The 17529-nt window shown below is 38.4% G+C and overlaps 1 protein-coding gene across 1 annotated transcript in view; it reads right to left on the bottom strand.

Moving 5' to 3' along the window:
* Positions 1-15237, bottom strand: part of LOC137392114 (centrosome and spindle pole-associated protein 1-like) — a 31994-nt gene extending 16757 nt beyond the window's left edge. Inside the window, exons 1-20 of the mRNA XM_068078742.1 lie at positions 15165-15237; positions 14270-14395; positions 13737-13937; positions 13124-13266; positions 12926-12980; positions 12306-12349; positions 12119-12176; positions 10590-10813; positions 8903-9425; positions 8442-8580; positions 7599-7798; positions 7240-7293; positions 6935-7084; positions 6521-6691; positions 5961-6029; positions 5661-5729; positions 5273-5369; positions 4969-5057; positions 2876-2922; positions 2588-2688 (exon numbers count right to left, since the gene is read on the bottom strand). Coding sequence (XP_067934843.1) covers positions 2588-2688; positions 2876-2922; positions 4969-5057; positions 5273-5369; positions 5661-5729; positions 5961-6029; positions 6521-6691; positions 6935-7084; positions 7240-7293; positions 7599-7798; positions 8442-8580; positions 8903-9425; positions 10590-10813; positions 12119-12176; positions 12306-12349; positions 12926-12980; positions 13124-13266; positions 13737-13844 — 2341 coding nt within the window. The 5' untranslated portion in view covers positions 13845-13937; positions 14270-14395; positions 15165-15237. The remainder of the gene's footprint in view (positions 1-2587; positions 2689-2875; positions 2923-4968; positions 5058-5272; positions 5370-5660; positions 5730-5960; positions 6030-6520; positions 6692-6934; positions 7085-7239; positions 7294-7598; positions 7799-8441; positions 8581-8902; positions 9426-10589; positions 10814-12118; positions 12177-12305; positions 12350-12925; positions 12981-13123; positions 13267-13736; positions 13938-14269; positions 14396-15164) is intronic.
* Between the last annotated feature and the right edge of the window lie 2292 nt (positions 15238-17529).

Raw genomic sequence — 17529 nt, forward strand, 5'->3', positions numbered from 1 at the left:
AAAGCAGTATATGATGCTAGAGTAAAAGTATGCACAAACACTGTAACACTTCTCTTTAAGAGCTCAGCAACGAATGAAAGAATTATAAAACAAGCAAGAGCCTAAATATAAAGTCAGATTTGAAAGGTTCTCAAGCTATGAAGACTTAGAAGGAACCTTCTGCTGAGATTTTTACAAATAATTTTTTAATCTTCAGCTATTCAAATTACAATGCAGTGATCAACAGCAGTGGACAAAAGCATGCCTCAAATCTCTACAAACAATCAGAGAATAGCAGAGCAAATCCAGGCTTACAGATAAACACTTAGATTAACATCTGGTATGACCGAGGCGAAACAACTCTACAGAGTGTGATATTATTAGAGAAAATTAAGTATTTATGACAAGTTAATAGTGCGCAAAAGAACCTAGGACTGTTGTGAAACAGAACAAAGGTAAAAGGAGAACAGAGAAAGACTGCCACTAGCAGTGGCTTGCTGTTGACATCAATTCGACCTTGAGCAGATAAATTTAATAATTTGCAAAATGCTATAATTTGATTGATTAAACAAATGCAACGATTTTTTTCGCAAACAATAATGATGGCTAACAAGGCATTTGTCAAGCAAATCCTTCTTATCAGAAAGTGTAATATAGATCACATGTGATTGTGAAAGTCAGAATTAAACAAAAATAAGCAGAGATCCAACTCAACGAATTTTGCACCAAAAATGCTGTGATAATGCGCTCACTCGCATTTTCCTCCAATACACTTCAGCCTTGACATTATTTGAATGGCCTGTAGAAGAGTTACGAGTTCAAGAAATTGAGAAATAGAAAAGTACATGTAGATAGATTGATGTTTAAAAGAATAGAGACATCAGGACGGGAGAGTGGAGTAAAAAAGACAGAATAGAGAGATGCAATGAACTGTTGAGTGAGATGAAATGACATTACTTATGATAGCCATCTTAGGGCTGTGCTGCAGATGAAGTGCCTGCACTGACTCAGGCTCAAGAGGGTAGAGGTGGTAGAGAGTGAGGGATGGAGTGAACCGGCCTGTAAACAAGTAGACAGAGAAACATTTGAAGTAGAGTTCTATGACTATTGGTTACATAAACACGATAGTACGCATGAGGTGATGTCATGGAAAACAAAAGTAGAAACATACATTTCGGTAAAAATATATTAATGTGTATCCATAGCGACAATCTGGTATTTAGCACATGTTTGTTATGAACTAACAGGGCTTGTAACCATCGGTATATTATACAGCAGATGAAGCTATTTAAACTATACACATACACACCCGTACCACACATATACACATGCACACCCGTACATACATATCCACATACACACCCGTACCACACATATACACATGCACACCCGTACATATATATCCACATACACACCCGTACCACACATATACACATGCACACCCGTACATACATATCCACATGCACACCCGTACACACATATCCACATGCACGCCCGTACATACATATCCACATGCACACCTACCTGTACACACATATCCCTATGCACACCCGTACATACATATCCACATGCACACCCATACACACATATCCACATGCACACCCACACACAAATACGTATATGCCCACACACACACACACAATTAAAATAATCGTCAGTCATGTAAGAGTGAAAATACTACAGAGTAAGCTTCATTGTATCTTATTATTGAGACCACACACTGGCAGTCTAGTGTGCTGTGAGAGATCATCTGGTGTGCTGAATAATTGTAGAGAATAAGTGTATGCACAATTATTCCAAGTTGCTGCAGGTCTATCAAGCTGAATGTCAATAAGTTTGAGTTCTATTAAAAGGAAGCTGGTTTACCCTAACTTCTAACCACTGGTTTCGGAGAGACGGATAGACACACAGACAGACACTGTTCTTATTATTGTAAAGATTATCATTGGAGTAATTTAAGGCCTAGACAATTGGCTAACATACTGAGCCGTCCTTTACACTATCAGAGTATATAACTGGTTTAAATCACAGGAATGCAATACAAGAGTATATTTGCTCATAACTACCAACATGGATGTAAACTACCGTACTTTTCGGACTATAAACCGCACCCTTATACAAGCCGCATCTGCTTTATTTTCCAAAAACCGATAATAAAACAATACATAAGCCGCACCTTTGTATAGGCCGCAGAACTTAGGACGGTGCTTTTTAACGCGGCAGCAACTTTGCTGTTTAAAACGGAACAGTGCCTAACTGCACTGTTTCGTATTAACCGATGCTTTTTAACCTAATGACTGACGGAACAGTACCGTTAGGCATTGTTTCGTATTTTCTTTCACCGCTAGAGGCGCACTAACCAGAGTTCTGGTTAATGCACCCTAGTGATGAAAGAAAAAGCCACAGAATAGCCGAACCCTTATATAAGCCGCATGACTCCAATCGTCAGAAAAAAGTAGCGGCTAATAGTCCAAAAAGTACGGCACACATTTTATAATTATTTGTAATATTTATCTTTCACCAACATTTTAAATGTATTTATGTTATTATATTATTATTATTTATTAATTAAATTCAGCATTTCTAGAATTTCCATAATTTAACATACGTAAATCTTGCTGGTCGTCATCATTGTTGTCCAACTTGGACCCTGTCCTTCGCGCTGTCACTGGTTTTCTGCTTCTGGCCGTCTCAAATATATCAGCGGAACTACAAGTGCAGCAAATTAGAAAATTGAGCCAACCGATATACACAAGCACTACCAGTGAAGACATAGAAATTCAGAATTATGATCCATGAATATATCAGACAAACTGAATACCTATCTCTCCATCAACTATCCCCTAGATAGTCAATCACTACGCCCCTCAATGACAGAATATAGCCAGTAACTTACTCTTGTCTGGTTATTCTTTCCCGAGGATCATATATCTCCACATCTGCCTGTCAATTAAAATAATTGTATGCTTAAAGAATGAAAAGCAGCAAAATAATAACACAAAGAGAAATCTGCCAAAAGAATGGAATCAAGAAAGGACTGGAATATAGCGAATGGAGAAGCAAAGCTGCAGTCAGCACAAACCAAAGTTGTAATATTGCAGACAAGGCAAATGGAAAGAAAGTAAATACATGTATACAATGCAAATCTCATTTGAATCACATAGAAGTCTACAAATACGGACACTACACTGGCTGATACCGAGAGGGCTCTGCAGTTACCTTCTCCTGTGGAATTCCATAGACATTTATTACACTGGGTGGAGAGGCAACTTTCACAGTCGTCTAATGTAATATAGAATAATCAACACTGTCAACAAGTGTCAAATAAATTCTCACTGCTACTGGAGTGAATGTATATTATAAACAGCAAGCACTGTGGAGTCAGAGAGTAACATTGCCTTAAGACAGTTTTTCTGTAACTTCGTAGTTTTTGAGAATAGTGCAAGACTAGCGTCATTTCAGTTTTGTCTTGGTCATGATTTATGAGCAAGTTTTGATCTGATACTATTTTAGATTATTCCATATGCTAAAGAACAGGTCAAACTTTTAGAAATCAGACTTTCTTATGAGTTGCAACGGGTAAACAACTCCTCATTTAACTTGTCAAACAAGGAACATCTGAACGAGGAGATAAATTTCTGGCTAAACCTTTTATTTCAAGAGACCATGAAATTTAATAATAAAATACCTTTGATTTAAAATCATTATTCTTGACTGAAAATTATATTAACAGAAAAAGCAATAAATAATATAGGGAGTAGACGCTCCTACAATGTAAATAATCCGTTCTAAAAACAATTTCGTTATAGGGATTTTAAGTTATACAAACAGTAAAATGTAACATAAATGTAAACATGTAAATTGCCTAATATGGTCTAAGATCTTTCCAAGTTCCCCCCCCCTTTGGCCTCTCAAATAGGAAAATAAACTTGACATTTTAATTTAATTACTGTACAGTAACTGTGGTATTACTGGTTTGCATAGATAACTTTTCTCTTTTTTTTCTCCCTTTCACTTGGTTTAGCGTTCATTACTGCAGTAATTGTATGTTAAGTTAAGGAGATCACACACAATGAATGTTAATTTAGATCAATTTTTTCACTGTTTTTCTAGACAGCAAGGTCTATGCTGCAAAGAAAACAATAAAAAATATTGTATATGTCTAAAATAATGTGAAGCAAAAATATATATTTACTACAGTAAGAGAGGTATCTGTTTGTCCGTCTATTCAACGCCCGGGTTAGAGACATGGCGTTGGATAGATGGCATGTCTCTAACAACAGACACGCCATACAACAGAAAGCTTTCAACGAGACTCCAACTCGTTATATTCAGTTTGGTAGACCGACACTCAAACACCTCCACCAATCAACAACATTTCCGATTTCTCAAAAAATTTCGCAGCTACTTATCCATTGTGATTTACTGACACACCTGGAAATCTCTCATGGCACACAAGACTGCCAGGATACTAGTAAATATATGAGAGAAATACCCCTACACGTTGTTTTCCCTCGCTAGTGCACAAAAAAGAGAAAACAGTATATTAAGACTACTGATGAGACTCTTGTTATTCAAATCGAATTTGAGCGCTCGCACCAACTTGACGCTTTCCCTTATATGGAATCTCTTATGCAACACGAAGCACAAACTATACATAAATTCTTTATGTTCAGTAAAATTTACGTAAAAGAAGGCGTACCTCATAGGAGCATTTACCGTATTTAGTAAATGATAGCTGTTGACTCCGTACAAACTGACAGCAATTATGAAAGTCACTTGATCGAAGGATCTTATTATTATTCTTACCCTACGATAGGCTGGTTAAACAACTCATTTCTATGACTTAATAGTCAACATTCATTAACAAGTGTGACCAAACCTTCACGCTACTTGGAGACAAACAAACATTGAAACATGAATATATGAACACTCATTAAAAAACTTACATGTAAGTGTCAACAACTAATTCAAGAGATCTGAACTAACCTTTTGTTTGTTCAGCGCATTTTCCACTCGCTGCCTCTCCTGCTGCAGCTGCCGCCGCATATGCGCGAGCTGATTGAGGACCTCAGCACCTGAGGCAGCATACAAAACAGTTTACGCAGGCAGTTTTATGTAAGTTTGTGGTGTGTATCAAATATAGATGTTGTAGCAGTGAAATTACGCCGTATCAAAAACTAAACCGAAAACTCATAGATAAACCGAATCAGCTGAAGTTATCGAAAAACTTTGAAGCAGAAGAACAATAATAAAAGACCTACAAACCATAAGGATCATAGGATATACTCACTCTTAGCACGACTTTCAGGTCTATCTCTTTTAGCGGGCTGCGTGTCTGAAGCTCGATTTGCAGGTGGATCTGCATCTTTGATCACAGGCTTTGAATCCTGCGAGTGAAATGAGGCAAGGAGAGGGTTTAGATCAACTAAGAACATAGTACACAGGCAGCCTTGAGTGCCAACACGCGCTCTCAACTGTCTACCGCCGCAAACTAATCGCTTACTCCAGAGATAAGGGTGTGTTATTCATTGTTTGCATGATAAAATGTCAGCTTGTTCGCTGCTTAAACATTCCTATTCTTATCACGCGCAACAGCAAATTGGAAAGTGTGCAGAGGTTTAAAAACTATTATTGAAACAATAAATAAAGAAAAGGTACATAGTATATCGAATACTCACTCGTAAGGCTTTATCATGCTGAGTTTTTGCTCTCTGAGCTGGAAGAAGTGGAGAGTTTTCTCTCAATTCCTGTATAAATATTGGTGTCATAATACATGTAAAGTTCCTGGAAAAACATTTGGCAGCAACTGTGTATTAACCCTTTCGCTACCACAAGCCGAATGGTACGACTCAGCAAAGTATTTGCCAATGGTGAAATATTTCTTGTATAGTAATCAACAAATGATAAACATAGGCAGTAACAAGGAACCAAATTCTGATCTGAGGAAGTCATAAGAGAATCAAGGATAGACAACTTACCATAGAACCAGGAGGCTGTGTTTTAGACCTGAGGGTTGGAATAGGAGGTGATTCTGCCCTATTTACTTCCTATAAAACACATCATATGGTAATGTCATATCTGGTGACACTAGTAACATAACACGACATGTTGTAGTGTCATATTTGGTGACACTAGTAACATAACACGACATGTTGTAGTGTCATATTTGGTGACACTAGTAACATAACACGACATGTTGTAGTGTCATATTTGGTGACACTAGTAACATAACACGACATGCTGTAGTGTTTTATTTGGTGACACTAGTAACATAACACGATACGTTGTAGCCATATATACGGTGATGCTAGTGATGTAACACAATATGTTGTAACATTATCATTTGTGGTGCTAGTAAACATTGTGGCAGTATGTTTATTTCTCCATGTTGTGTTAGTAGCTCAACAGTACAAAATTTCTAAATATATTCTGTAACAGGTATTGCGACAACATTCCCTGTTGCATAAGAATACAAAGACTATATAAGAAATTTATGTTTGTGAAGTCAGAGGGTTAGCGATCAAAAATTGGTGTTTACCCTGTTTTTGTCTTCTGCTAGTCTTCGCTCTTCTTCCTTTTCTTTAAGCGCTAGCTGCCGCGCTTCCTCGTCCTTTGCCAGCCGTTTCTTTTCCGCCTCTTCACGCTGTTGCTCCGCTAATCGTCTCTTTTCCTCAGCGGCTTGTTTCATCTGCTCATTTTTTCGTCTCGTCTAAATGTTGAGAGAAAACAAACTCAGTGCAAATTTCTACTATTATACTTTCTCTGTGGATTGCCCGATAGCAAAGAACAGAAGATGAACCATGAATAATCTCCACACAGTTCAGGGTTCTTTCTGCATCCACAATAGACTTGGTAGAAAAAGATTTAGTTATTAGCTTTTTCACAAACATGTTTACTCTTCCGATATCAAAACCACACATAGTTAGAAAATAAATAAACAGTGAAAACCGACCTCCTCTTCCTTGGCCTTAGCCTTAGCTTGCTCCGCCTCATACTCTTTTTGGATTTTAACTCTGTCTTCCTCGAGCCTTTTCATCTCACGTTCCTCCTCCTCCTTCAGTTTTTGTTTTTCCAGTTCAGCGACTCTCTTTTTCTCATCGATCTACCATAAATAATGATAGAAGTCATTGCCAACGTTTGAAAATAGGAGATTTAATGGAAGGCATATCTAATGCTGAAATGTCTACATGGACCAGCAAATTAGCGTGTAATAGATAGCAGACTCATGACTCATATTTCTACATAAATTGAGTTTACTTGTTTCTGCAGGTCCTCTTTATATCGGTCAGTCGCTGTCTTTTGGACCTCAGTCTACAAATATCGATGAAGTACTACACATGAAAAAAAAGATGATGAAATTCTACAACAGAAACAACATCATCAAATCATAGCAGCAGAGCAAGAGTAGACTGAAACAGGCCCATATATCATAACCAAAAATTTATCTTTAAATGTGCCGCAAGAAGGATCATGATTATTAAAAACACCAATTAAAGTAATACCCTTCAGCAGATGTCACTTACACATGAACACCATTGAATACATTCATATACAATAACATAGGAATGTCACATACAGTATGAGGTATGCAACAGATATGACATGAGAGAACGTACCTTGGGCTCCCCAAAAATTCCATGACCTCCTCTGGCATATCCTACGCTGTCGAGGCCGTCAGCACCATAAGATGAATTCAGATTTGGCAAAGTTGGATCAAACTGAGGAGCAGCTTGGACAGGAGCTGGTACAGGCGCTGCCTGAACATTGGGTCTCGGGGTCTGCCCGGTGTTGGCTTGTTTCATGCTCCGTAGGTCAGCTGCAAGAGACAAACTAGCTTATAATTATACTTAAGCCTTTACTTACGATCACCATGACATACAAATCTTCGAACATAAGATGTAAAATTCACGCAAATATTAAACTTGTGCCAAATATTGAGATTTGTAAGAGAATGCAAAAAGCGACCTTTTGATAATGCCTTTGTTTCATTGCCATATTTAATAGCACATATTGAGAAATTATCATGTTTTTAGACTATGAAAGAAATTATATAATCTAGAGAGCATTCTTGTAGCAATATTTCATCCTACTTACAATCGTTTTAACATACAAAGCAGATGATAAAATGAATTAAGTTCATTTAAGGAGTTTTGACTGAAGAAACATACTAAACACTGATTGGATGCAGAGGTCGTGATTACAAATATCAGTATGAAAGAATGATATGACAATTCTATTAACAGTATAGACATATAAAGAAGTCAAGTTAGCTGAAATATGATCTTAACTCAAAGCTAGCTCAGTTCAAAGTCTCCATGAAAGCATCATCTACAATTATATAGTATAAACACAAAAGCATAGAGTTAATTAAGGAAAGACTGCAGTACATAGAGTTAACTAAGGTGAGACTTCAGTACTGTACCATCACCTTATTCACAAGAAATAAACTGGTGACTAACCAATGACATTTCCCGTAGAATCTTTCATAGGAGCGCCAGCTCCTCCTCTACCAAATGGGTTGTAATTGGCTATTTCCTCATTTAGCTTTTTGTCATACGCCTCCTGTTCAGCCTTCTTTGCCCTATCGATTCGCTGTTTCTCTTCCATCTAGTGTACGAGATAGAGAGTTGATACTACAGAGTTACACATTTATAACGAGCTCAACTCTGGTCATTCAAAACAGTTGGTAATAAGAAGATCACTGGCAGCATATAGGATTCATATAGACCAGATACAGGCTACAGCACGCTACTTATTAGCTAACAAACCGAACAAAAAAGAATGCCTGCGTGAGACTGCATGCTTCCAGCAAGCATGTAAATATTCATTAGCATGATAAGACATAGGCAGATGGAAACAGCTAAGAAATGGCAGCCTGTAGGCATAAAATGAGTAAAGCTATGAGGTTTGTGAAACTAACTTGTCTCTTGAGTTCTTGTTGGTAAGTTAGTTGGGTGTCCTTCTTCAGCTGCCCCCTGTCATTTTGTTCAGAGGGAAAGGCTCCCACTGCAGACGCTTTAGGAAGAGAGCGTGGTGTCAGATGCTGTGTCTGTACAGGAAAGGGTTGTTCTCGGCCAGGAGATGGTGCTGTGAATCCCGCGAGAGGATCGTGTGTGCCGTAGTAATTGTAGGCAGCATCAGCGGGTGTTTGATAGTTTTGTGTTGGTTGATACCCTCCGGACTGCCCTTGCGTTTGTGTTTGAGGTTGTGACACAGGCTGGCTGAGCACAGAGGGCTCGTATAAACCGGTGAAGCCCCTCTCCAGCAAACCAGCCCCGAGTCCTAACCTCACAGCATTGCCTCTCGGGGATGTGTCAACCAAGTCCCGTCTCTCATTGAGTATTGATGCCAGTGGTCTTCTGTCATCCAACAGTGAACCGTTCTGATCACTGAAAGACAACAGAAATGTAATTGTGAGCAGGTTCCTTGAATAGCAAAGCAGCCTTATGGAGCCACCAACTTCGAGCACGTGAGCGCATTCAGAGACCTTGGAAATGAAAATACTAGAGCAAACTTATAGAACAAATAAAGTGCCTACCCAAACAGAGGCTTGCTTGGCTGAGCTGGAGCAAAGGCTGGCTCTCTCGGGCGGCTCCTGAATGTACATCAGAGAGAAATCAGATAGTCATGAGCAATTGACTAGCACAAGTATATGAAAACTCGCATTCATAAACCTGACAGCTCAACGTGTAACATGTACAGACAGAATGTTTACCTGTGACTCTTATGGCTAGTGGTTGACAGGGGCTAGCTGCTAACAACATACAACCTTTACATTTACATTGCCAAAATGATGAACAATAGTGAGCGATTTGCTTATTCAAATCGGCATTTGGCAATTGGCTAACACAAAAATTATTATAGGACAAGCAATGGCGCAATGTCCATATCAATTTTCTGTTAAGTCAATTACTAGGAAACTAACCAAAGTGCCAATGAAATGGTCACATGATAACGCCGGTGAATGGCAAATGTCCAATTCCAAAATGACAATCATGATCTGTTATTGGCCAGTTAGCAGCGGTAAATTGCTTACACCCAACACAGATGTGTTAGCCATAATTACCCCAAGTCAGTGCAAAACACAACTTACTGTTTAGACAAGCAGTCTTGTCACGCTAACAGCGTTCGTTCGAAACATTGGCGCATTGAGACTGCTCAAATAAAAATAAAAATGACTGAAGCGTGAAAATGTTTAGAATGGAATAGCATGCGCTATATTTAAATGCGATCATTTGCAAGTGCAGTTTCCATCATTCGCAAGCATGATGGACTCGATAAAGATTTACGAATCGCAAAACTCGCTTAGCTTGCGGATTTATGCCATTTCCATGATGCAGGTAACTTGCGGATTGGCTCAAATTTGCGCATCAAGCGTGTCATGGAAACATAGTAATTGTAAAACCTCTTGCACGTTCATACATTATGAATGTACTTGATGGATAACTATTAGACTATGTGGCTGGTAGGTCAGCATGTAATCGTGTGGCTGGTAATTTAACATATGATTTGTGCCCAATCCATACAACTAAGAAACGAACAACCGGTTTATAGAAATGGACCAGTTGTGTACGACTGACAATTTAGCGTGTGATCCAAATACATACGGCTGGTAGTTTCCTCGCACAGAAGATATCTGTTGATCTAAATCATGTCGGTACTGATCCTTGCGCCTCTTGGCAGCGCTTGCAGTTTCAGAGTGACCGATTGCGAGTCCTGTCATAACTTCCTGTTTGGGAGGGACAGAGCGAGAGCGCTCATATGGGTCCAATGTTGATCTAGGATCGGGATCCTGGTAGAACGATCTGCTTCTGCCCTGTTTACTGTGCTCCTGCATGTGCAGAACATATACCCTCACCTTTTATTCACCGCTCCATATAAAGCTAATCATGTATAAAAACTTTTAACCAAAATCACCACACTAACTGGATGTATTTACCAACAGTTGTTTACAAGTTTTTTACAGTTGTTTGATTGTTTGCAACTCGGTGAATACAATAACTGACACAAAGATAAGTAATGCATTGGGAAAACAACTGATGAGATAACACAATAATTGATGCAAATACTGACAACATGGTATGACAACTGATGCAATGAAACAACAGCTGACGGGGTACCAACACCAGCAATGAGATAATACCTAATGCATTAATAAAGTATTTGATAAAATAGATAAAATCTTGAACACGAGGATGTGAAAAGCAGAAAGAATATGCAGTCAAAGCGGCCTCTGCCATTTTGTGAGCATAGAAGAAAGAATATGTGTAGATGTGGCATTGTATGTTACTGAGGTAAATGTTAAAATATTCATCAGTTATATGGGAATGAAAATATTACAGAATAGACTTCATTCTACATTATTATTAAAATTGCCTTACTATATACTATATTTCATTATTATTATCGAAGGCATCTAAAACCTAATTTTGTGAACCTCTTTTATCGATAGTCTTTAGTATTACCAGTGAGAGAGAGCTTTAGATAGCTTGGTGTTTTGCCAGAATAATTTTTTCACGAAGCACCTAAAGAGAAGAAAACGACTAAAGCATAACAACTTAACTATCACCGTAGCACCAAACAACACTTGCTACCATGTGCCACAAACCATGAAACAGGGTGCAGTGTATCTTAAAGTTTACCTTGATAGGTGCTTGAATTTCATCAACACCAAACTTTTTCTTGACCTTTTTAAGCTAAATCACAAGGAAAATTAAACAGTGACAATAGGGCGAGGAGAGAGAGAGCTCATACCGAATTAATGCCAGAGTGGCTAGTAAAGTCATGCTGGTAGGTGGTAGATAATGAAGAGGGAGCGTGACGGTTGCGAGTAATACAGTCGACATTGCAGAGAGTTGGGAAGCGCATACATGCACACGCTGCAGAAATGCATGATGGGCATAATGGTGGGTGACGGACACTACAATGATGGTATTTAGGAGATCAGCAAATTGAGAGAAGGCAAATAAGAACAGATTCGATCTCATATGCAAGAAATAACCCAAGAGCACTTCAGAACATCTTTCTACTTTAGGAGAGTTTAACCAGTTACATCAGCAACGGAAAAAAAGATAAAGAGAGATTGCTATAGAGAATGCAGCGATGAAGTCGAATAGCAATTCCTGCTTCTACCTACCCAATCATAGACGTCAGCATTATCTTCATTTGATCGTTGAGTAGCAAACTTTACCCTCCTAGAACAGCAAACAGCGAACAGTTGAAAAAGACAAACATAGAAATATAATAAAAATAGAACAAACAAATCAGAACTGAGATGAGAGATCATGTTGGCCGCAGTATAGGTACTCGTTAAACAGGCTCACCTCTGTTCAAACTGTCTGTCCAGATCATCAAACCGTCTCTCATCCTATAAAAGTCACAATCAACACGCTTAGGTGAACAGGAGTGTGTCGGCGGATGACTCAAAACTAGTGCTGGGCACGGGTAATAAAACTCATTGAACTCGCGGGTTTACATGTATCTTCTCTCGAGTGATAGAAATTTTGAGAATTTTGATCTTGCGGGTTCGGGCACACGAATCCGTCGAGTAGAGTGAGCAAAAACTCGGTCTATTGCACCTTGCGCAATGAGCACTGTTTAACAACCTGCCTGTTAGCGTTGCAAGCATGAATTCTGGTCGATATAAAATAGTAAGAAATAATAAATAAATTGGAAAGAATTACAATTGCATTGTAAATTTTAAAATATGTCCGCTGTTTGGAAATTTTAGACATGAAATCTGTACCTACAAACCCGATATCCGAAAAATCCGATGGCCAAAAAGTACTTGTGCCCAGCACTACTCAAAACCCTCGATAAGTTGACCAACAAACTATGCTAGAATCCAGCTGGCAAGAACGCCATGTTGGATTTCAGCCAATAAGCATTACTCACTGTCTGGCAAGCACACTAAATTCCATTTCAGCCAATAGGCATTACTCACTGGCTGACGATGTGTGGTTGGGTATGAATTCACTGCTTCTGGCCCATTGCTCCTTCTACGAATAGATAAAACCGTAGGTGACAACTTTACAAAAATTCATTAGAATGTCTAAATAACCAGCTAATCCAGATAGAACCCTCTGTCAATATCATTAGATCCCACTGACAGGAGGAGGAAGAAGGCATGCTAATCAAGCACCTGTATGACTGCTCTTGCCTACGTTTCTCATCCAATAATTGCTCATAACTTGGCTGCGCACCAGTCTGTCTTGGAGTTGTACTCTGTACGTTATTAGGTTGTCTCTGTGCCACTCTATCTTGGTACGATCTAGATGGTTCCGGCTGCAAGCATATAACAATAACTAAATGGTAAGCAGCAGTGTAGAAAGACCAGCAGAGCAAAACACGAAAACTATTGCTATATCACCACAGAAGGAGATAGTAATCAAGGCATGCAATTGGGTGAGTCGTGAGGAGGATAGAGAGAGAGGAGGCTTAGGCGGTTAAGGATCTCGTACAGGATGTTAGTAATGCAGCAACTTCGACCAATAGAAGACCTGGTAGACCCACTCGTGCTGATGCTACAACTGGCTAGTCTCAACTCACATATCGCGCGTCTACATACTATTATGCATGCCCAACTAGCTTTATAAGGGACGAGTTATAAAGCAAGCCAATTACCGTGAGCATTGACTGCAGCGTTCTGTCGTACTCAGAGCGACCCTGTTCAAACAAATTAGGAAATACTAATTTACTGCGGAAAGTTTTAATGTCAAGTAAGCAATGCAAAGATTGACAACTCCTAGACATACCAAAGGTGTCCCTTGCACCGGGTGGCCTTTCTTGTCAGCAAATCTATTGTTGAGCTTTTCTTGTTGTGATTGGAGGAATTCATTATATTCAGCATTTCTCTGCTTCATTTTCAGTTGATTGGCCGATGGGTGATCTCGGAGGCCAGGTAGACCTGGCTCATTGTTAACACTCGGAGGACGGCCAGTTCTTCGAAAGTCACTCTATAAATAGACCTTTATTTTAGTGATAATTCATGCTAACACAAAACCAAGACAATGCTAACGCGAAAAAAAAAACTGGCAACAAACGAGAGAGCTTGCAATCATTAGTCATTGAAACTACATCATGACTATTGGCTCTTCCAGGATGTGCATTACCTAAAAATGTACTGGGATGTATTTTTCCCACATTCTTCGATACTGGCTAGACTTATCATATATAATCATAACACGAAGACTGTGTAACACCCAGTATTACAACATCCTACTCCCATGTTGCTAAAATATTGCCCGACTCAAGAAAATAACAGCGAGCCTCAAGGGTTCCAGCCGACCTGCGCGAGTTGTCGGTTGTATTCATTGTTCCTTTCAATGTCCAACACTTTGCGTCGATCGCCGTATTGTCCAAGTTTAGAGAAGATATCAGAATCTTCATTGCTCACTCTAACGCTTGGCACACTCTACAAGGTTACACTAATAGCTGCATGCAACAAATACTGTGCAAAACAAAGAATATGGAAGCAAACGAAAATGAACATCTAATGAAATACACCAGAGTGAGAAGTAGCCTTAAAACTGGTTCACACTATGTCGCCACATGTTGGTGTTGTCCTCTCGCCGATTATTCATCGATTATGTGCACTGTGAACCGGAGGCATCATTGAAGCAACGCGGCTATTTCAAGTAAAATTGAAAGCGTCAAACTTTCCCGGTAGTTCGCGGAGCATCCGCAACAGCCTGTGCAATGTGTACCACTTCGGCAATGGAGATTGGCTGTCGCAGATTGCTTGATTCATGTTTTCTTTAATGATAGCCGCTGCGGGACTAGTATTTTGTCATTTCTGTGACCACATTTCATTATGAGAATGCTATGCCAAGAAAATTTCACTGATGTAAACCGGAATAGTTTTGTGGTAGTGTGAACATAGTTATCACAGATGATCATCAAAGTATTGTGCGATTAACACTGATATACTGTGATATAGTGTGAACCAACCTTCATGGTACCTATTCCAAATAATCTATAATGTCTTAAAGTATATATTTGGCTGAGTACCAGAGGCAGGTGTTATGCAGACCACATAGCAGGCGCACAAAGGTTAATAGGTTTACATAACAGTCATTAGCCGAAAGAGTCATTGACCTTGGCTTGCTCTTTTCATTGGCAATAAAGTACACTGAAGCTGAAATATATGATATTAACAAAAAGTGAAAACAACATAGGCTCACACGCTGCGCGGGTTTCTGTTGGACTCGCTCATTGTATTCCTTCTTCCGTTCTTCATCCAACTTTTTGCGGCGGTCATCATATTCACCAAGCCTCGGTGCATGCGATGGTCGATTATTTGATATAGACTTTGACAGTTGTTCTCCATTCTGTTGTGAGTTATTCAGTGAGGGTTTGTTATCCAATGGCTGCACAAACATGAAAGCAGTGCACAAATAGATGACTTGTTTAGAAGTAGAATGAAGCCATTTGATAAAATACCAATCAATGTCAACTCTTCAGTGCTAAGAGCAGGTAACGCATATCCAGTACTTGATGTCATTTTCGCAAAAGCAGCTAAAGGTGAAATAAATTTTTTTGATAAAATATAGAACATAAACAAAATACTAACTGCTTGCTCCTGCAAACTATTTTTGACTCATAGTGTCTGAGGTTGATAAAATCTAAAGCCCAGCCTTTCCTGCCTGAGCCTAGATGTATTCTTGTGATAACAACAGAATCCTAAACTTATTGCAAATTATAATAATTATATACATTATTTTTCAAATGAAATATAACTTTTATTTTGTTACATTGCTTCAGATATGAGGATCTCACCCAAAAGCAAATGATGAAATATGTTTGTAGAAATGCCTAACAAAATATGAATGTGATTATTAACATAACACATCGTAATATTGCAAAGCCTGAGCTAAGCCAGCATTAGGTATTTCTCCCCAGTTGACATGCCTTGTTTTGTAGGTAGCCCTGACCATAGTCAGACTTATGGTGAAGATTTTCTCTTTCCTGGGCTAGTTTCTGCTTTTGCAGTTGTATGAAACTCTCTATGTCATTCTCAGAGCCCATTGTTCATCAAGGACACAATCATGAGCGCTAGAGATATGGCTCTTCAGTTAGCCACTCAAGCTCATCAGAGCTGTTCTGCACCTAGCCATCAATGAAAAATTTCACGAACGTGTTTAAACTCTGCAAGTAATATAAATAAGATTTGAGAAAAATGTCTTTGGGCTGATGAAAGTTCAACTTGTAGCATTTCTTATGTGATGGTTAAAATCTTGTCTAGTCTTATTGACAGTTATGTAACTATGTAAGACCTATAATCAAATCATAGTGTCAAAGTTACATATGTGATCAGAAATAATACCGTTTAGCTTGAATATGCATTGTAATCTGTACAGAAAATCTTTCTTGGGCAAAGCATATCCTCAAGCTTATCATATGATGGCATGTCCAGTTTTGAAACATGCTTGGAGCTCTATGCTAGTAGCAAAAATGATGGTCAGTTAGAAACCCACATTCCAAACCTAATAAGTAAAATGCCAACAAGTGAATACAAGCATTGCATCAAACTGACCACTGTAAGGCCGAGGTGCATCCGTTAAGTCATGTAGTCATCGTTAATATTCAAACTGCATCATTAAAATTGTTGGTTTTCATTTTTGAAAAATAATTAATTTTTCGTCTGTTAACAACTGTTCATACCGTGACTATGATAGACTTTGCAGCAATTTAACAAAAAGAACAAATTCCTAAAGTTAGGTTTGTGCTAAACAAAATTTTAACAGCCATTGGAGTCAATAATGTGGTACCTTGTGGAAAACATGTTGTAAAATATGACTATTGATTACCACAATAAAGATTGCTCATAATAATAGTGATGTAACTATTTGCACATCAGTCTTTGATTAAAAATCCATAAAGGTTGCTACAGCAATAAAGTTGAACTGGAAAGCACTTGTGTTGATGCGTTTAATAAGTCTTACCTTTTTAGTCTACTGACGAAATTTTAACCACGATTATACCACTAAGATTGTTTGAACCCTAAAATTTCAAGTTCCAGTTTATTACAGTTTCTGCATTAGTTTTATCTCACTTTATTTTTCTTTTTATTATTGTAATTATATTTCAAAGTTACATGAAATTCAAAAAAATTGTAGAGGCTTAAAAAGCAGCTACTAATGATAGCAATACAATGTCATCCTATACAATTTTTGTTGATTTAAACCATGATTTTTTCAGTAAAAATGCTTATTACAAGTCTGTTCTACAAATTTTGCTGCCAACTATTTGAAAAATATTAATAATAACGTAGAACCTACTGTGTGATTAAATTAAGTTTGGGCTGGTGAAGACCACTGAGCGGTTCGTCAAAGGTCTGTATTCTGTAAATAAAGTCTTACCGAAAACGCTTGAACGGCAAGTGATTTGTTTATAGTTGGCAAGCGCAACCATTTCAAATTTCTAAATTGACGTGCTGATGATCGCATGCATGCGATTTAAATAAGGCTTACATCGAATTTCTTACATCTTTGTAGCTCTACGTTGTTTAAAATATTATCAATAACGTGCAACGTGTAATTTCGGACT

The sequence above is a fragment of the Watersipora subatra genome, chromosome 3, assembly GCF_963576615.1.
Source record: "Watersipora subatra chromosome 3, tzWatSuba1.1, whole genome shotgun sequence".
NCBI lineage: Eukaryota > Metazoa > Bryozoa > Gymnolaemata > Cheilostomatida > Watersiporidae > Watersipora > Watersipora subatra.